This window comes from Diplotaxodon limnothrissa, linkage group LG11 (genome assembly GCF_057381915.1).
Source record: "Diplotaxodon limnothrissa isolate DT_005_m linkage group LG11, D_limnothrissa_male_GT1.1, whole genome shotgun sequence".
Taxonomy (NCBI): domain Eukaryota; kingdom Metazoa; phylum Chordata; class Actinopteri; order Cichliformes; family Cichlidae; genus Diplotaxodon; species Diplotaxodon limnothrissa.
Genome location: NC_140606.1, coordinates 23,652,285 through 23,672,564, shown reverse-complemented (window position 1 = coordinate 23,672,564; position 20,280 = coordinate 23,652,285). Strand labels below are relative to the sequence as shown.

Genomic DNA, 20,280 nt, shown 5'->3' with positions numbered 1-20,280 from the left:
AACAAGATTAGAAAAGTACACATTTTTAACATATTAGTAAATGTTCAAAGTTCATTTTGTGTTGTTTTTCAACTTGCACCAAATGCATGTGGAAGCACTGCCATCTCACCTTTCCACCTCAGTGAGTTTGTCCTCATCAGCCATGATACGCAGGTAGGTCAACATGTAGAGACAGCCATCTGCCCTGGAGCTCTCCCCCTCAGACATGCACGCGGTCACTTTACATCTCAATCTCTGCAAATGCATCTTCCTGTAGGGGTATTATTAGAAGCACTCATGCCTTATTACCAACATTATTATCATAACTGACAGGATGTGCATTAGTTACTTTGGTCTCCGCAGTTAGATCGGGCCATAATGTTGACACACTACTGCATGGGCCTTTCTGGATTTCGATATTAACAGTGGAGAACCTGAAGCAGATGCAGTGCTTTCATGTGTAATAGTCCCAGCTCATGTTCCCATGAAAGAGCCACTAATGGGTTAACAGTAGAAATGAGAGGGGAAAGAGAGGGAAAATCAATGCTTTTGTTGAGGGGAAGAAAGGAAGGCTTTCACAGGTCTATGTATCATTAAGCAATTGAGAAAGCTAATTAGAGTGGGGGGGAAAGATGTGCAGATCTCACAGCTAATTATTTCCATGGCAACCACAGCTCATGTAGATGATGTGAGGTAGCATCCAATTTGCTTCAATCAGGATATTTACAAGAAGAGAAACAGAGACCCCTAGTGGGATGAAGTGAACATATCCATGAAAGCTGAGTGTTGAAAAGAAACTTTAAATGTAAAAAGGATTCAAATAAACTGAAAAATACCCAAAATCATACATCTCAAATTCTGTTTTGAAATGTTGATACATGGAAAATATTATCTAGTTTGTTATCATTTGCAAAAATAAACAACTAATATCATTTTTCGGCTTTCCAGGAATTGTGTTGATTGTTAGCACAGGTATAAGCTTGCCTACAGCCCAACTTATAGAACCATGATTTGGTAAAAGTTAGTAGAATGCAGTGATGTTTGACAGTATTAGCTGAAATGTTCTCTATCTCATTAAAAATTGACCAAACAGTAACTGTTAAACCAAGACTATATATAGACTCTTTTTTATTTTATTAAAAAACAAACAAACAAACAAAAAACATACAATGGTTATGCACATTAGTTCTTTGATAAAGTGACAGGTGTTTTTAAAAGTGGGGCTTTATAGTTGATAATGAGCACGTTACATATTAGGCGTCTATGTCTCTTTTCCCTGGTCTTTGTGTCATACCTGCAGGTCAGTGTCTCTTTGAAGCACACAGTAAAGCAGCCACAGAGGACAGGATGAATCTTTGCTTCCATTCACACAAAATCTGGAAATTCCAGAACTTCAGACATGGCTTTTGCTTCATAAAAGTGTGACCATGTTTAATTTTGCTTTAGAACATAAGCGTTGTGAGACAATACAAAAAGAAAATATTTTATTCCTCTAACTCACCACTTTGTTTAGTCCCTCCACCCCCCTTCATTCAAAAACTATCCCACTTGAAAACAACCTCCCTCTCTATAACATCAGCTATAGCTCAGGCAGTTAACTAAAATAGTGCAAGGAGGCTGCCAATCAGTTCTGTTCAATGCTGCAAGCCCCAACACCAATGTTACTGAATTTTCAAAATATACTGCCCTGAGAAGGAACTTTTTTGAGAGTGAAATAATTCCCTCAGAAGTTGACTTAGACCTGGTTCCTCTGGTGGAAAGTCATGGAGTCCCTCCCAAGGTTCCCAGTCACCCGGGGAAAGTTCCTTTTTGTGGAAAACTGGCTAATGTCTCTGTTTGCTAGGGTCAATCTTTTCCAAGTGAACCAGGGGTTTGAGTTGTTCAGCAAAGCTGCGCATGTCCTCTGACACAGTGTCTTGTCCTGCAGGAGCCAACACACTCAGCTCCACCAGGTATGAAAGTGATAGATGCTCAGTGTTTTCTGTATTCCCTGGTACAAGTATGCGTGACAGCTTACTGACCACAATTTTCATTGCACCTTTACGAAATATGTGTCCATTGCTGACAAACTCATGGTCCATGCGGAAGCCCATCTCATTGAGGAACTCCGGAAGGCTGTGAGTGGCAGCAACATCAACACAGTTGCGTACCAAAGCGTGGCGACTCTTGTCTCCCACTTCAGATTGACCAAGGTAGCGTAGGTGCCATGGAGCAGTTGGGTGGGAGAGGGAACGGCGGGCACGTAAAATGAAGGGATTTCCTTGCTGGCCTTTGAGAAGGTAAACCAACTCATGATCAGTAAAAGTCTCAGGTTCCATGTTGTCGCACAGACCTCGAAGGCGATGCAAGAGGCTTTCCAGGGCCTGGTCCAACACACTCCCTGATTAAATAAAGTGCACAAGGAACAAATACAAAAAATGACATTTGATCTGATGGCCAGGACTCTATACATATTATATTTATAAATATAGTCTCCACTATCTCAGATCGTCCATAGTTTGTACATTTGCTTTGACATTTTTGCTTCATATATCAAATACCTCAAAGATTTTCCTTTAAAACAAAAAAAATACACATCCACCCACTTTCAGGGCACATGCAGTAATATTTTAAACCTAGTAAATTATAAGACAGTTCAGTAGATCATGAAATACTCATTTTGATTTATTAAACTTATCTCAATAAATCAAAATCTTTTTATCAGAATACCATCTGAAACCTCCAGAATTTAGAATTTTGGTCTATTTGGGTTAAACTATGCATGTATTTTTCATTTTTGTGGTACAACTTCACATTTGCTCAATCCAGCATGAAATTTAAACCCCCCAAAAAGATTTGTTTTCATTTTTATAACTAAGAAATAATTTTCCATTTTGCATTATTGTGAAATTCAATTGTATACCATTAAAAATTGGTGTGCGTTTAAATATGAGACAGATTGGATCTGCAGATCTGGATATGGAAATCATATGCATTTAACTGTATTATCTTTAACAGATATTTGTGTTCAAACATCTGGTATGTATGACAAAAAAAATGCTGGAAGAGGTTCAATGGTCCATATTTCAAAGAAAATATATCTTAAAAAGTATTTGATAAAACTTCACAGCAATCATACATGACAAAACTTTGGACCATACATTTTTTAGGCAAAACTGCGATTGTCCAGGAGAAGGCCCACAGTATTCTACAATTGAGTGACCAAGTTAAGAAATAAGGTTTTAAACATTGTAAATGCACCATTTTAAAAATTATTTATAATAATATTATAATAAGAATTTAGCTGTTATTTAGGAGCTAGTGCATAATAATTTAGGTCAAAGGTGACATATGTAACACTGTTCACTTTCACACCAAAGGATGTTGCTCATGTAACTTTACTCATTGTGCTGAACAGTTGCACAATGCAACTATTAAATGATTATTGCTATTGTTTTGCATTTTTGTTACTATAAGCTACTATCTGTAGTATTGCCACTATCAGTACCTTATGCTATGTATAACACTCAGGGCTTGTTATTTGCCTGCTTACTTGCTTCAGCTTCGGTGGATGCATGATATCTTACCTTGTAACAGATACTCCATCATGTTAATTGTGCCCCCAGTGACAGGCATTACAGTAACAGGTGGCGCCTCCATCTTTCCTCGGGTACTTTGAGGTTTTTGAGCCTAAAGAAAGAAAATTATATGCAGATACATATATACATGTCGGAACATCTGATGGAGCAATGCCATCATTAACAAAAAAAATTCACCTGTCGCCATAGGTAACAGAGTTTGTAACTTTTAGCTCGCTAATAGCCAGTGATAACGCCTTCTAATCTAGGTGTAAATCACTCGAAACAACAATTATAGTGCATTATTGTCTACGAAACCACGAAGAGCAGTAGCCGAGGAAAAAGGGTAAATGTTTTAAGTGTTCGTTCTCGATAACGTTTTAATAAAAGACCAAAGGCCTAAACGGGGTTCTGAACACACGGCTACTACTACACAGCTACTCTGTTTCCTAGTAGCTAACCGGAACGTTACTTAAGCTAACAGGCTAAACGTTTCAATGTTATTACAGAAACATTAAAAATATATTACCTTTCAAAAATAAAGAAGCGAACGCAGAAAGAAATAAACGTCTTTTTAGTTATCAAAGAAAAAGTGAACACAGTTAGCAACAACAATGAATGAGAAGCGTCTTCCTTTGGTGTGTCAAATCGGTAGACATCCAACTTTGAGGCTCATTACAGCCACCTACTGGTAGTGTTAAAATATCGACAGCAGGTCATCCGTGTATAAAATAGAAAGAAATGGACATGGACGTCATGGACAGACAGGCTTTTTAGGCTACTCTGCTTTTATTAACACCGGCTATACGAATGGATTATCAGTACTGTGAAAACTATTACTGTTTTCACAGTACTGTGAAAAGTATATATTACTGAGTATTAAGTTTAGAGGCTTTATTGGCATACATACTGTGGAAATAAAAGCAGTAGTTTACACTTAATTTTGCCAATCTCTTGACACAAAACAAAAATAATTATTCAAATAAAATAAAAATAAAGAATCCGGAAATTTTACAGATTGCAAGAATTGAAGATGCAAACACTAAAATTAGTTTTAAAAACAAACCTGAGTTTGAAAACCTGAGTTGTACCTGCTTTGTCCATATTTGCAAACCGGTCTTTACAAATTTGTGCCATAGCAGGTAATAATAATTACAGTAATAGTCAATAATATTGATGGGGTAGAAGAGAGGCATAACTGACTGTCTTATTCACGAGTCTGATTTGAGACTTACAGTCTTTGATTTCAGACTCCTGTTGCATCTACCTTTAGAATCTACCACCTACCTGTTAACTGGTGGTGTTGTGAGTGTGTGTTGTATTTAATGTTGATGTGGGCAATGCTGACAGCCCTGTTGGTGTAAATGTCATATACTAATGAAAAGATGATCCTGTGATTTATTGTGCAGTCTCGCACAATAGAGTGTTCCTGTCTTGAGTAGTGCAGCTGGGCCCTGTTAGTCATCTTAGAAAGTACAGTCAATGTGCTGGTTGTGAGACCAGGTGAAATCCAACCTCATGTGTGTCCTCTACCTCTGTCTTGGAGTGTTTTTTCCTCAGATCGCCTTGCTCTTATCTAGATTTAGGGCAAGATTATTTTCCTGACACCAGGCCACTAGTCATTTCACTTCTCTTCTCTATGCCAGCCCTGCCAGTAATCAGCCCAATTACTTTAGATTCATATGCAAATTTTATAATTCTGGTATTGATTAGGGGGGTGCTCACACTCATATGTGAAGAGAGCATGTGGCAGTGCACTCAGCACGTGCCCCTGAGTAATACCAGTGCTCACAGTTCTGATGTTTGATATCTGGTGTCCAACTCTGACTGAGTGCGATCTATCTTACAGGAAGTTCAGAGCTCAGTTACAGAGAAAGGGTGTGAGTCTGACTAAGAGCAGCTTCTCAGAGAGTCTGCAGCATTAAATGCAGCTTCAGTCAACTAACAGCATTTTCACAGATGTGTTACTACCTTCTAGTGGACTGATTCTGTATGCATGTGCATAAAGTAAAGAGTCCAAGGTGGCCAGGACAGTCTTTTTGATCCTTTCAAAACACTTCATCACAATTGATGTTAGTCCAAAAGAATGATGGTCATTTAAGCATGTGGCAGTATGTTTCTTGGAGAGGGCCACACTGGTAATGGACTTAAAGGATGGGCAGATTGTATGTCTATGAATACACCATCCAGCTCTGATGAGCAGACCCTGAGTGCATGCCTGAGGATATTATTTGGACCAGCTGCCTTATTTGGGTTTGTTTTCATTAGAGCTGTGCACACCGCCACCAATGACAGATCGTGATGCAGTGGTTTGTCCTGCGTATCTTGTCCTGTCTGTCTCTGTGTGTTGGTGTTGTGGTGTATAAAAAAAGTGGGTGAGGTACTCACATAGGCTATTCGGAGTAATAATCAGTAATAATCATACTATAACCTTTTGTCTGCAGGGTGTTATTGTTTTGCTATCACTGATGATCATTATTGATTAACACTGCAGACGCAGTACTGCTGGGGTTTTAACACTTTTAACAGCCTTCTTTATGCAACCTTTTGCTTAGATGCTTTTTTACTGCGGTTATATTTTATATGGTGATTATATAAAACCTAAAACTGCAAGACAAAATACAGCTGTAAAAAAAATTTAGTGTAAAAAGTATTTTTTCTTTTAACAAAAAAAATAGAAATTGTTTGTAAATTTGTTTTAATTGCTGAGCTCGACTAAATTAATGTACCTAATAACGTTCCTCTTTGTGAAAGCAGCATTTAATTGCCGTAGAATATTGAGGTCAACATTACTTCTTTACCTACATTTGTTTTATCTTAACTTGATCTGCAAAGTAATCAGAAACTGTGCTTTCATGCAGTTCATGAATGGACCTCACCTCTGTACTGAGCAACAACAAAAAAATGTTGTTACATAACATCTGTATCACACTCAAAGTTTCTCATTAAAATTATCTTGATCCATGTACTTTAAAACACCCGCCCTGCCTTCAGAAAATTAGGTAAAAGTTCAGTTATATATAAATAAAAGTGACTGCACTTATCCTGGACTTTTTTCTCTATACTTTTATTTCACTGCAATCACTAGAGGTCATGTGATTAATTCTTTTGCCCGGTGTCCTGATGATAATTGATGAATAAACCACTGAAGACTCTTCTTCCACCTGCAGTAAAAAGCAATACATTTCATTACCCAGACAAAGCAACACGCACACACTTCATTTCTGCATGAGGGTTTTAGGTTACACCTCGATGTCAGCACAGACACTTACCCTGCTATTCAAGCCACAGCAACAAATTTGAACAGGAAATGCTTTGGTGAGACAGAAGCAGAAGCATATTCAGAATCAGAGGGGAAAGTTTTTCAAGCAAACCATAAGAAAAAAACAAAACAATAAAATACAAAGGAAGTGGAAGTGAGGCGCAGCTGCATAGCCTACCTGAATGTAACCTTGATTTCAACCAGAAAATTAAAAGTGCCATTAAAATGACATATGATACTGATATACCACAAATAAGTGGGATCCAGTCTTCAGGCTCTTTTTGAAAACCTGTTAAACCAAAAGCTAAATATTAATATTTCTTTGATTCGGGTGAAAAAGGTTCACAAACAGCATATGGCTAAACACCCACCTGTTGTTGTGCTAAATGCGTTTGTGCTAAATGTGGGACTCTTAGTAACTGTAGTGTATCCATCAAACACTGAATCTATATTGCACTTTAGGGACCCGTGTGGATGTACAGGCACAGATGTAGTTGAAGTTCTGTTTGGATTATTTGATTTCATGCCGCACGTCACAGCGCAAGATGCAGATGAATCCTTACTGTCATATACTGTAAGTAAAGATCAAAAGGTTACATCAGGTTATCTTCTACTATGAAACAATGATGTTTGTGTGTTTCTCACCTGTAACTACACACAAATTGATAGTGACTCGCTTAATACTGTGTCCGACACAGCTACTCATCCAGCAGGTATATTTCCCAGCATCTTCTCTTCTGACATTTCCAATATATATAGACTTGTTGAAAGTCAAATTGTCTGTTGTTGCTCTTACTTCTGATTTCCCAACAGCAGTCGTTGCTTCAAAAGTCCAAAAGTTTATTTTATCAAGTTTACTTGAACATGTGTGCTGAAAACTGCTGCCAGCAACAATGTAAACTGTCTCATTGACGTCTTTCCACGTCTCTGAAAAAAGAGAGGTAAAGGATTGTGATAATTATCTTTGGCAAATTTAAAAACCATAAGCACAGGTAGATTCTGACTTAACGGAGAAAAATATGACAGCAGGACAAACCTTTCTTCACTATGATGTCAGTGGACTTTTGGCATGTTTCTTGGCAAGTTTCACACCAGTACACACCTTCATCCTCCTCGGTAAAAGAGCTGATGAGCAAGGAATGATTGGATCCAATTCTCAATTTGGGATTGGATATTTGATGATATAGCATTGCCCTCTTATCTCGGAAGAATAACTGAACCTGCTTACTGCTATGGTCCTTCTTGTAAAACCATTTGAAAGAGTCTGATCGATGGATGTAATGCTGACACGGTATCACAGCTCGACATCCCAGCGAAAAATTAAGTTGTGTTGCGACTCGCAAAATATCACGTTGCTCATTTAAATTAACAGTCACTTGAAAAATATATGAAATATTCAAAAGTCAGTTCATCAATTGTATTTTAAATACATTGTATTTAATTAAGCAATTTGAATAATGAATTTAGTTAAGTAATGATTTGATCAGATACTCACTGTTTCCTGAGAAAGTAGAGAAGTTCCAAACAAGTAAAAAGATGAAAATGAAGCCTTTCTGTTTCATATGGGAGAAATTCCTGTCCCCGCAGAAATAAAACCCAACATGAAGCATCCTGGCTGTACCATTACTGCTCATAAAAACACAGATCACAAACTCTGCCTCTCAGCAAAAGGTTTTAGATTGAGCTTAACAGTTTAAATGAGCCTGACATATCGGAAGTGGTCCAACAGCCAGTACAGAGGAAATTTAGCAAGGTTGTCACCCACACTGTTTTTCTGATGTGGTCTGGCATATGATTTGCTTCTTACATTTAGTATGGGTGTTAAGACACAAAATGTGCATCGCAAACCAGTTTCTTTTTTAATATATAGATGCCAAATATGTTCTCACATTGTATTTTATGCTGAGATAATGTTTGTGAGGGTTGAACCAAACTGTGATTGAGCTGTTTGTACAGTTTATCGTACGGTTAAACTCACTGGAGTTTGGACTTCATGTGCAAACAAAGCACTTGTAAGCAAATTATTGGCTGCCAAGTACAACAACTGACACAATTACACTTTTATTAATGAGATTAAATTCTAATGAATATCATAAACGCCCCAAAAGTGCTGAGCTGAGTACTTTAAAGTGTCTTAATTTGTCATAGATCAGCATGCAATTAAGTATGATATGTAATCTGGAGTATTTATTCGTTTAAAAAAACATGAATATAATCTGCACAGATTATATTTAACAATATAAAGTTAGAGGCGTTGTCAAGGATTTCCTTGCTTGTTGAGTTTTTTAATCATAAAGTCAATTAAATGGATTTGATTGTGTCAATATTTCTTAAAATAAACTCAACGTATGTAGTAACAATATGAAGGAACAAGTGTTTGACAGGCAAACAGAATAGCCAAAAGGAAAACCTACATTTTTGCGTGTGATGTTCACTTTACATAAGAAGAAATTATTTTGGTTAACAAACAAAGTTATTTTTGATAGAATTTGTAAATATTTTTTTAACCGCACTTCTTCATAATCTACTTTTTAATTCAATACTCTTCCCATATTTGCATCTTCATCATCCCAGTTCTCGTTTTCCGCCGTAATGATGTTGCTGTTGCACTCCTGCGCTCAAAACGCCAACAGTTCCGTCAGGACATGAAGTCAGCGTTTTATTGATTGTCAAATTCCCCGCCTACCGGAGACAGCACTGAAAACATCGCTTTTCCTCCAGCTCTTATCAGAAAGGTGAGCTCAGATCACCTTTTGCGCTTTGTTGGGGAGGTTTTCCTGCACGCGGAGGCGGAAGACACTTGCACCTGCAAGATGAAACTAACTAAAACTTTCGCGGAGTTTCAGCTGGGCTGGCCTCACATGCATTACGTCTTTGTTGTGCTCTGTGTTTTTGTCGTGGTTTATAAATTAACAATTCTACTTGCGAAAAGAAGGGAAGCACTGCGGAACTTCCAAGCTTTTCCGGGGCCGCCGCCACACTGGCTGTTTGGACATGTTCTGGAGGTAACTGTCTCAACACACTCGCAGCAGCTGTAACATGTGTAACCGTCCAGTAAAGCTGACCACACTAGTGATGGGTCGTTCGCGAACGAAATGGCTCTTAGAGCCGGCTCTTTGACGTGAACGACGCGAGCCGGCTCCTTATCGCGAGCCGTCACGTGGGTTTTTGTTTTTTTTTTCTTTCTCTCAGCCTCTCTCTCGCACTTTTTTTCCGCTTCACTCTGCACGCGAGCCTTGTGCTTTACGCTGGGCAGAGGGGGGAGGGGCGGTAGTTACACTCAGTAGCACAGGAACAGAGCCAGAGAGAGAGAAAGAGAGGCAGGGACAACAACATTAGAAAGGTATAGTAATCATCCACAACTATTTTCGGTTGCAGATGATAAAGGATTGAGAAAGTTTATTCATGCAGGTCCATATGACAGAGAATATGCATGTTCTTTTAGTTTTCATATTATAATTTATATTTAATTGTGTTGTGGTTTGCAGTGTTTTGTGTTCTTTTCACTTTAAATTTGTGAAAGGAAAAAGCTGAAAATTTAAATAGTTAAAACTTGAAATGTGAATAGTTGATTTTTGTATTATATGATTTATTTATTACATTTTATGTGGAGTGAATAAATAAAAGTATATTTACGGTGGCCCCTAGAGACAAAGCACATACAAACTTCAAATCACGTACGAACTCTGAAGCATGTACAAACTCCAAAACACGTAAAAACACGTACAAACTCCAAAACACGTACAAACTCCAAAACACGTAAAAACTCCAAAACACGTAAAAACACGTACAAACTCCGAAGCACGTAAAAACTCAGAAGCATTTAAAAACTCAGAAGCACATAAAAACTCAAAACACGTACAAAAGACAACAGAAGTGCTCCAGGATGCTGGGCGCAGTGTTGAGCCTTTGTTATCTTGTGGCTACACAAGCCAGCAAGTACCAACGACCGGATTTGGTGTGTGGTAATAACAGGTAAATGAACTTTTTTTTAAATTATTTGAATATATATATGAGTGCCTGTGTATAAATACACAAACAATACACACATGCTTTCAATTGTGTAATTTAAGTGATCTAGTAGCTCTGCTTTGGAAGTTCAGTTCATGCTAGAAATGTGTTTTGGAGTTTGTACGTGTTTTGTCTCTAGGGGCCACCGCATATATTTATATATAAACATATATAAATAAAACCACTTGTTTTTACGTTAGTAATTCCTTTTGTGCATAATTTTATATTATTGTTAATAATAAATTAATTAAAGCAACAAAACAACCTGAAGAGCCGGTTCGGAGCCGAAAGAGCCGGCTCTTTTTAGTGAGCCGAACCTAAAGAGCCGGATCTCTAAAAAGAGCCGGAAATCCCATCACTAGACCACACCATGTTGGAGAACACCATTCTGCAAACAGAGACACACACAGATGACAAACAACACAATTTACACGAGTAAAGTCTGCCTGCTGTGATGTGTTTCAGTTGTACTTTTTCTCTTTCAGTTTAAACAAGATGGGACCGTTATGGACAAGGTAGTGAAATGGGGACAGGAGTACTCATATGTTTTCCCAATCTGGTTTGGCCCCTTTCTCAGTATCATCATTATTCAGCATCCAGATTATGCAAAAACTATCCTGACATCATCAGGTATGAGAAATATTTTGCATAGTTGTTGTGTTGATGCACATTTATAACTGTGTAGTAAAGTTAAAGGTCCCTAACACCATTTTTATTTGTTTTGTTTCCTAACAGAGCCAAAAGATGATTTTGCCTACCGTTTTGTGGAGGGTTGGATTGGTAAGGTTCATTTTTCTCCCTTCTACAGCATTTTGTTAAAGTGCAGAGTTGTTTGTTTTGCTGCTTTCCTCACTCATGCACATGTTCTTCAGGAAATGGGTTGTTGGTGTCAGAAGGTCAGAAGTGGTTCCGTCAAAGAAGGCTCTTAACGCCAGGTTTCCATTATGATGTTTTGAAACCATACGTAAAATTGATGTCAGAGTCTGCTGAGACTATGTTGGTACGTTGAAGACAATTTAGTTGCATAATTGATAAATAAAATCAAAGTCGTGATGTGTTGGTCAGCACGTGTCAGTAAATATCATAGAAGTAAAGCAGGAGCAGTGTCTGTATCCTGCAGAGAGATCACATCTTGACAGGGGATTTCTAAGAGAGAAGGTAGGAACGAAGATTGACTAGACAGAGAGCAAGGAAGTGAGGAAAAACAGGATGATACAGAAGTGTTTAACGTGCATGAACTAGTTACACTGTTAGGAGAGAGACCCATACTAAAAATTTACGTAACTATGTTATGCGACACAGGTGCATGCAAAACCGTGCTAAATCAAAAACCTAATAACCTGAAATTTTCAAAAGAGACCCTGATAGTTAAGTCTGCATCAGGTCACACTAGTGTAAAATCTCTAACAGAAGGGCTACTGCTAGTGCATAGAGAAAGTGGCAAGAGCTGTAAAAACCAATGTATATACGATCCATCCTGTCCAGTCAACCTCCTAGGGAGAGACAGCATGGAAAAATTAAAAATTGGCGTAGTTCTAGGACCACAAGGCGTGCACGCAGAATTAATGTTAAACTATGAAGAGGTAGAAGAAGAGGGACAGATTAATTATAGCAGTGCGGGAAAAGGAGTGTCCCACTACTATTAGACTCTAGACCTTCCACCATTAGAGCCTCTACAGAGGTTGGCAGAGAAGTATTTGCCACCAGACTCCCGACCACTTGCTTTTGATGAGTATCACAACACCCTAAGATTTAAACAAAGATCCTTCATATGACACACAAATTCACAGATTAGGCCCACAGAAGCTTACCTTGCAGCACCTCTATGTAACTAAAAGTGGCAATGCTGTGTGCTCAGTGATACAAACAGAAAAAGTACAGGAACTGAGTAGAATGCCAAAACGACGCGTGTCTGTAGCACGAAATGAAAACACAGATTGGAGGGAGTTAGGTCACGTTTTGACTCAAGTTGAAAGAGACAGATATGAAAAAAACTGAAGAAACACATGAAGGATGGCTTCAGGGTCGTAGAACAGGATGCATGAGGTACACATTAGGATGGGTACTTACGACACAGCCAGCAACTCATCTATCCAGCTCGAAGGACCAATTTAAATGACTGGGGATTTCTAAGAATCACCCCACAGTTCTTCAGCTGTGACGCCTGAGTTAGAAAACACAAACACTGCAGTTGTCTTTACTCGCGAGGATGGTCACAGAGCGCTCGTACTCGCAAGAGGCACTCACGGACTTGCGCTCTGTCACTGTCTGCGTTCTTTGTTTATACAAGCTTGTGTGTGTACAAAGGTAACAAAGTTATTCCAAGAACTTAGAGCTGAGGTTCCCCTTTTCTAAGTCTGTATGTTCTTAGAAAAGAGGAAGCTGTTAGTTGCTAAATAAGTTTATCACACAAGAGTTCATGTAAAAAGTTACGTAGACATGTGGATTGCTTAGTGATCAATACAAAACACATTTCATGTAGCTGATCATGCTATGTACAATTTTCTTCTGACACATCTGTTCTCTCATTGTTGGCAGGATAAGTGGGAAAGTTATGCAAGCACAAATGAGCCTTTTGAATTGTTTAAACACATGAGCCTCATGACACTGGACAGCATTATGAAGTGTGCCTTCAGCTGCTACAGCAACTGTCAGACAGAGGGGTGAGCCCAGATGAATCTTTTTAAAGAGTCATTTACAGTGTCAGTTTTATGTTGAGTCTTTGGTTGTTGTAAATCTGCATTTAATGTTTGCCTCCTTTGTCATTTCAGTGGAACAAATGCATACATCAAAGCAGTTTATGACCTCAGTTTTCTAATTGACCTTCGGCTCAGAATGTTTCCGTACCACAGTGACCTCATTTTCCACCTTAGCCCACATGGTTTCAGATACAGAAAAGCACGTCAGGTGGCCCTCAGTCATACAGGTAAGCTTTGCTTTGATTCATCTGAACCGTTGCCAAAAATCAGTGTCAGATCTACAAATGCTTACATTTTATATTCTTTTCTAAAGAGGAAGTTATAAGAAAGAGGCGAGAAGCACTAAAGGAAGAGAAGGAGCTTGGACAAATACAGGCAAAGAGATATTTGGACTTTCTGGACATCCTTCTCTTTGCAAGAGTATGTTATGTGTCATCAGTTTCAGCCTCTTACTTCAACACATTTCCCATTGTAGGATTTGCTTAATGTATAGGCAAGTCACAAACTGGGGTTTTCCTGCATAAAGGTCATACAGAAAATAAGGCAAGTGCCAACTTGAGATCGTGTCAGATATCTGAAGTACTGGCCTAAAGCTGAAATAGCATATGCATGCAGCAAATAAGCAAAGATGCATGCTGTTGCCAAGCTGCATGTTAATGTCCTCTGACACAAAGACGATGATCAGCCTTTTCATTCTCGTGAGCAGCAACCTGAATACAAAATCTCTTTTGTGTAGAGAATGATCAACACTGGTTAGTGTTTTGCCCAGTTTCTTTCCCAAAAACTTCTCTAAACGGCAGCTTGTAGGGGCTGTCTCAGCTAGCATGTTTATTCTCTTAGTAGACTTAGCTTTCGTGACATGGGTTCAGTTTAAAACACATTAAAATGCATAAAATGATCCAATTTTTATTAATTTTTTATTTTCGTGCATTTTAACTGAAAATCACACAAATTGAAAAATCTTATTTATATCACTTAAACACATAATTGTGTAATAACTGTATAATATTAATATAATCAACCGATAATGAAAGAATAGAAAGAATCCTTCCTTTATGAGTATATCATAGCAAATTGTTGTCCTTGGCAGGAAAAATTAAAATCAATAATTAACTGCATGGCAGGTGTTTGCTTAAAAAACAAACAATTAGTGCTTTATATGGTTTAAGAAGAACAGCGGACCTTGATACTTGGCTGCTGAATAAATCCCCAATTTTATAAAGGTATCTGTATAAGGATGAATGTTATCCAGCTAAAGCTGAGTTGAAGTCGGGTGATGAAGTAATATAATGAGCCTGAGCAGCAAAAGTAACAAAGCACTTTTATTGAGAAGCCCAGTTAGAGTATAGTGCAGTCCATTCTGTCTTTTATCAACTGTAAATATCCTTTATTTCAACGTCAGGATGAGAACCAGCAGGGTCTGTCAGATGAAGATATGCGGGCAGAAGTGGACACCTTCATGTTTGAGGGCCATGACACCACAGCCAGTGGCCTGTCTTTCATCCTCTACTGTCTGGCCTGCAACCCAGAACATCAGAAGATTTGCAGGAAGGAGATTATGGAGGCCTTGCATGACAAGGAAACCATGGAGTGGTAGGCTTATGAAAGGACAACATTGCAATAGGGAGACAAGTTGGTGCCATTCTGTGGTACCAAAACTTTATTAGGAGACATATAAACAAGATTTCTTATTAGTTGACTTCACTAACACTGCATGTTGGTCTCATTTTAAGGGAGGATCTCAGTAAAATCCCATACACTACAATGTGCATAAAAGAAGCTCTCCGCCTTTACCCCCCTGTACCAGGAATTTCCAGAAAAACCACCAAAACTGTAACCTTTTGTGATGGGAGAACAGTGCCTGCAGGTCAGTGATTTTACTCTGTTGTTATTATCAAAGAGTAAACATTAAATGTCTTCACTTAATAATGCTTTTGGAATCATTTCATGCCACATGGTAAACACAAACTCTTAACCGACGTTGTTTGTCTTTACATACATAAATGACTTTTCTTTACGATTCAATAAAGGACCTATATTGACTTATTACTTATTACTTTATTATTCTACAAGGGTATATTGGTATTATTTGATTGTATTGTCACATACAGTATCTTTTCTATAAACTAGTATAAATCTCTTAAACGTGTGGCGTAATTGCTTTGTCAGTTCTTCATTTTTCCAAATGGAAGTATTTAAATGTTGGCACCAGATTATTATCATATATATGGGCAGAAAGTACACCGCCGCCTACACATTACACTCACTGGAACTGCTCAGCCATGGGAATCCATGAGCCATGAAGCTCCAGGCACACAGTTTTTGTGCTGATGTTGATGCCAGAGGAGGTTTAGAGCTCTGCAGTTACTGAGTCAGCAGAGCGTTGGAGATTTTTATGCACTCTGCAACCTCACTGTACAGAATGGTGCACATCAGTTTAATGTTGGTTTTTGCTACAATAGTTATCCTTGGTCAGAAGGAGAGGCTGACATCCAGGGAGTAGATTGTAAGAGATGGAGTTTATTTACACTCAGACTGATGGTACAAGGAGATATGACATGGTGTAGGAGGATGTGGAGGGGTGATATGGTGTGGTTTCTGCGATCAAGAACAGGAAATACTTTAGAACATGAATTAAGATTAAACGGTAATAAAGCTGGCCACAAATTCCTCCACAACAAATCTGCTAAGGCAGTGCATCAACCTGATACTGCTTCTTAAGAGCAATCACATTTATTAAAACACTACCCAAAATGGGCCACAAGATGGCACTCCAACACAAGAGATGAAATATTTATATTGAGGCAGTTGTTCAGTAGCCAGCCCTCTACCACTACGTAATACACCCATGTTACAGCGTACAATGTCACATTAATTGGTAAAGGGAACAAATAAAGCTGGAACAAGGCCAGAAACTATCCAATAGCTGGGCCACCATAGTTATCTATAACTAGCACATATGCCAAAGGTAGCTAGAATAAATACACACAGGGTAAAACATCTTAAAAATGAAATGTAAACTCACGTTTATGTGACACACACCATTTACAACAAACACAGGGGGGCTATTTGCTTTTCTTCCCAGCAGCTCTCCCCTCGTCTCTCATCAGCCCATGAACTAAGTCAGGCTATCTAGCTCAGGAGTCCCATGAATCCCATGACTGCAAAGCTGCTGGGTAATGTAGTTCACGCTAACATGGACTTTTCTACACTCACTCTGCAACTTTACATGGTCTGGCACTTCATGGCTGAGTTGCTATACTTCCTAAACATTTCCAGTTTGCAATAATACCACTTACACTTGATCACGCTGCATGGCTAGCTGCTTGATTTTATGTATCTGTGCCAACTGGACTTAAAACCCCTGCATCTGAATTATGAGTTGTGTCACAATAAATTTTTCGATATGGTGTATGCTTGTTTTGTTTGAAAGATAATGTTCAGCTACACACACCCTATAATCTTTTAATAATAATAAGCCAAGTACACATTTCTTTCAAATGTAGGTTCTGTTGTTGGAATAGGTGTATTTGGAATTCACAGGAATGCATCTGTCTGGGAAAACCCTAATGTAAGTAAAGACAATTTTATTCCCAGCACAACTTACTACATGGAATACATCATCAAAGGAATCTATGACGAAATAAAATTGTGATGTTTTCAGCACTCTGCCCATAAGGCTGCATACAATATATCAAATAACTGAAGAAGCAATCATGAAACTGGTGCATTAAATTAATTACTAGTGCTGTATTTGCTGAGGTGGGTAGGTCCCTGGTGCCAAAGTGGACCTCAGGACAGATTCAAGCTGGTTTAATGACTTACTTTATTATGTGTCAGAATGCAGTTTTCTCTGCGCAAGTGATAAGGGCGATGAGGTTCAGAAAATAAGTAATACACATAACACTGCTCTCTTTCTTTGTCCTGTATTACATTAGGTCTTTGACCCTCTGCGTTTCCTACCAGAGAACATTGCTAAGAGATCCCCTCATGCGTTTGTGCCCTTCTCAGCTGGGCCAAGGTTTGTCCTCACCTGAAACTATATCACTGTATAGAGACTGCTTGTAGTAGTCTCAAGTATGTGAATGTGTAACTTAGCACTGACCCCATTTCCATCAGCAAACTGGTTTTATGATGGGCTAGAGCAGTGGTTCCCAAACTTTTGTTGCTAGGCCCCCCATTGTTTTACCCAAATATCCTTGGGCAAGATACCAACCCCAGGTTGCTCCCCGATGCATCCATCCGAGTGTGAATGTGTATGTATGAATGATAGTTAGATAGCACGAAAAACTTAGAAAAGTGCTTGTGTGTGATTGGGTGAATGAACGAGTTGTATAAAGTGCTTTGGGTGCTCAGAGTAGAAAAGCGCTATATAAGAACCAGTCTATTTACCATTTACCATGTTCTAGTCTTTGGCTTGGAAGGAAGTTGGTTTGGAACCATATTTGGCGATGCTTCATCCTCTGCTTTGCGTTTGTGTGGGAGCCCTGTCAAAAACCTATCCATTATGCTAGCAGTGTCCAAGCATTCTTTGTTTTGTTTTTTTCATACCGTGCCGCCCCCTTTGGGAACCACTGGGCTAGAGCAAGTAGGGGAAAGGGGGAACTCACTGTAATCTAAGATTGATCTCATTTAAAATACAAGCACCTTTGGACCTGAATGTTAAAAGATAACATACTATATTTATCCCTCCTTTCCATTTTCTGCATGTCCAAATCTCAGAAGGATCAAATTATTTTAATTGTTTTTCAGGTCTTTGTGTATTTCTTACATTTTATGTATTTTGCAGAAACTGCATCGGTCAGAACTTTGCTATGAATGAGATGAAAGTGGTGACAGCTCTGACACTGAAGCGATACCAGCTCATAGCGGAGCCCACTATGAAACCCAAGATCATCCCCCGACTGGTTCTCCGCTCACTCAATGGCATCCACATCAAGATCAAACCTTTAGAGACTTAGCTAAAGTGCACTAACTGCAAGAACTGCTCAAAATTACTTTATTTAGAAAGTAAAAAAAGTATGTTGATTCTACCTTCTACCATATAACTGAGCTTTCACATAAAATTTAATTAACTCTGCCGTGCAGTTTATGTTTTAGGAAAAATTACTTGTTGAAAAAAATCTGCTTTTTACACAAAAACACTAAAGGAGAAGCTTGTGCAGAAAGTACTAGAATTTGCTTTTTTTTTTACGAGTAGTACATAACAGAATTGTAGTAAATGGCATTGCACTTTTGCAGTGTAAGGTTGTAGATAAAATTCTAGTAATTACAACTTACATTTCCATATTAAGTTTTACACTCATCACTTAATATTTCTATTTTAAACACCAAGCAACTGTGGCCATTTTTAAATAGAGGAAGAGAACTGGTGCTATGCTGTAAATTAAATTAGCACTCAGTTTGCACCAAAGAATAATAACAGAAAAAGATAAAACAAGTTCTTCACTGTATTTTAGTATTCAGGATAAACCCAAACAAAAAGGGTTAATTGAGCTTATATTTCGAATTACTTCTATTGTTTACAGAAGAGGTCCCTTTGACCTGTAATGAAGATCATTTATCTATGTTTGTGCATTTATATGAAGTCTTATAAAAGCAAGGAAAGTCAGCATGAAAGCAATTCATAGATATATGATCAAAGTTTATCTCTGGAATATAACCTTATTTTACAGAGGCAGACTGTAAAGTTGATGCTTAAAAATGTGGACAATGTATCAAATTACTCGCATTGCATTTAGAGTCTTTCCTCATACATACAGCTTATTGTAAATCTGAAATATCAGTTTATATCAAGGCAAATTCACACTGTAGTGTTGTTTATGGTTAATTAAATGTAAGAAAAATGACAAAACCTTTACCTCTGACTGATATCTTTGAGTCCACTTGTCCTTTAAGAGGGGAAGGTTACCAGAAATCAATACAAGCTTGTTCTGAGTGGTCATATTAATCCAATGATGAGACATTTCTATCCTCTTGTGGGCAGGGCTGCCACTCACAGGGCACGGGGGGCCACTGAATAGTTCGACTGAAAAAATGATCTTGGGTAAATGGTACGGCCTTTGTTGTCAGCATATCTCTGACACCATCTACTTCATCTAGTTCAAGTCCCCCCTCCATGATCTCGTCGATATCCAACCTGGAAAAAATACACAAAACAACATTCAGTTGCCTCGACGTGTAAACAAACCTAGAGAAGGGACACAAAAAGGACAGCATAAATACAGAGGAGAGAGGGAGATAAGAGAAGCTGGAGGACAAAGCTCCAGATCCGAACATCAGTAACTGACAGCCAAGGGGGAGAAAGAGGTCCCAGGATGGTTGATGATCCGGAACAGAGAGACCTGAGAGGAAGAGAAGAGGGAGCATCAAAGCAGTCGAACAAACACAAAGGTTATTCCAAATTTAACACCGCAGTTTTTAGCTGCCAAGAGTTAATGTACACTGGTCTCTGTGCTGCATATGCTGTCAAAAACGCTGATATCCAGCAGGTAAGATAAGACATTTGCAGCTTTAGTGAGTGCAGTTTCACCAGAGTGACAGGCCTTGGAAGCAGACTGGGGGGGAAAAACGTTGAAAATGATTACTGTTTCCTGTGAGGGCGCACACACTACCAGTCAAAAGTTTGGACACACCTTCTCATTTCATGTTTTTATTTATTTTCATGTGTTTTTTGGATTCTCACTGAAGGCATCAAAACTATGAATGAACACAAGGAATTATGTAGTAAACAAAAAAGTGTGAAATAACTTAAAACATGTTTTATATTTTA

The 20,280-nt window shown here is 38.4% G+C and overlaps 2 protein-coding genes and 1 long non-coding RNA gene across 4 annotated transcripts; 1 reads left to right on the top strand and 2 right to left on the bottom strand.

Moving 5' to 3' along the window:
- Window positions 1-1,386: 1,386 nt before the first annotated feature.
- Window positions 1,387-4,154, bottom strand: med18 (mediator of RNA polymerase II transcription, subunit 18 homolog (yeast)). Its single transcript, XM_085365387.1, has 3 exons — window positions 4,066-4,154; window positions 3,546-3,648; window positions 1,387-2,359 (listed from the first exon to the last, which is right to left on the bottom strand). The coding sequence occupies exons 2-3, from the start codon at window positions 3,616-3,618 to the stop codon at window positions 1,803-1,805; spliced, it is 630 nt and encodes a 209-aa protein (XP_085221513.1). The 5' UTR covers window positions 3,619-3,648; window positions 4,066-4,154; the 3' UTR covers window positions 1,387-1,802.
- A 2,833-nt stretch (window positions 4,155-6,987) lies between these two features.
- On the bottom strand, window positions 6,988-8,523 carry LOC146622767 (uncharacterized). Its single transcript, XR_014906569.1, has 5 exons — window positions 8,294-8,523; window positions 7,835-8,173; window positions 7,444-7,725; window positions 7,170-7,370; window positions 6,988-7,087 (listed from the first exon to the last, which is right to left on the bottom strand). It is a non-coding gene; the product is annotated as an uncharacterized LOC146622767 (long non-coding RNA).
- A 945-nt stretch (window positions 8,524-9,468) lies between these two features.
- Window positions 9,469-19,295, top strand: LOC146622766 (cytochrome P450 4B1-like). 2 transcript variants are annotated; one of them, XM_085366399.1, is made up of 12 exons: window positions 9,471-9,803; window positions 11,295-11,439; window positions 11,545-11,589; window positions 11,682-11,809; window positions 13,348-13,472; window positions 13,581-13,735; window positions 13,822-13,928; window positions 14,911-15,101; window positions 15,242-15,375; window positions 17,015-17,079; window positions 17,447-17,529; window positions 18,298-19,295. In XM_085366399.1, exons 1-12 carry the CDS (start codon window positions 9,612-9,614, stop codon window positions 18,467-18,469), a joined length of 1,542 nt encoding a protein of 513 aa, XP_085222525.1. In that variant the 5' UTR covers window positions 9,471-9,611; the 3' UTR covers window positions 18,470-19,295. The 2 variants fall into 2 exon arrangements, with proteins under 2 accessions (XP_085222526.1, XP_085222525.1); XM_085366400.1 differs by lacking the exons at window positions 17,015-17,079; window positions 17,447-17,529; window positions 18,298-19,295 and adding an exon at window positions 16,597-16,894 and having other exon boundaries at window positions 9,469-9,803.
- Window positions 19,296-20,280: the final 985 nt, after the last annotated feature.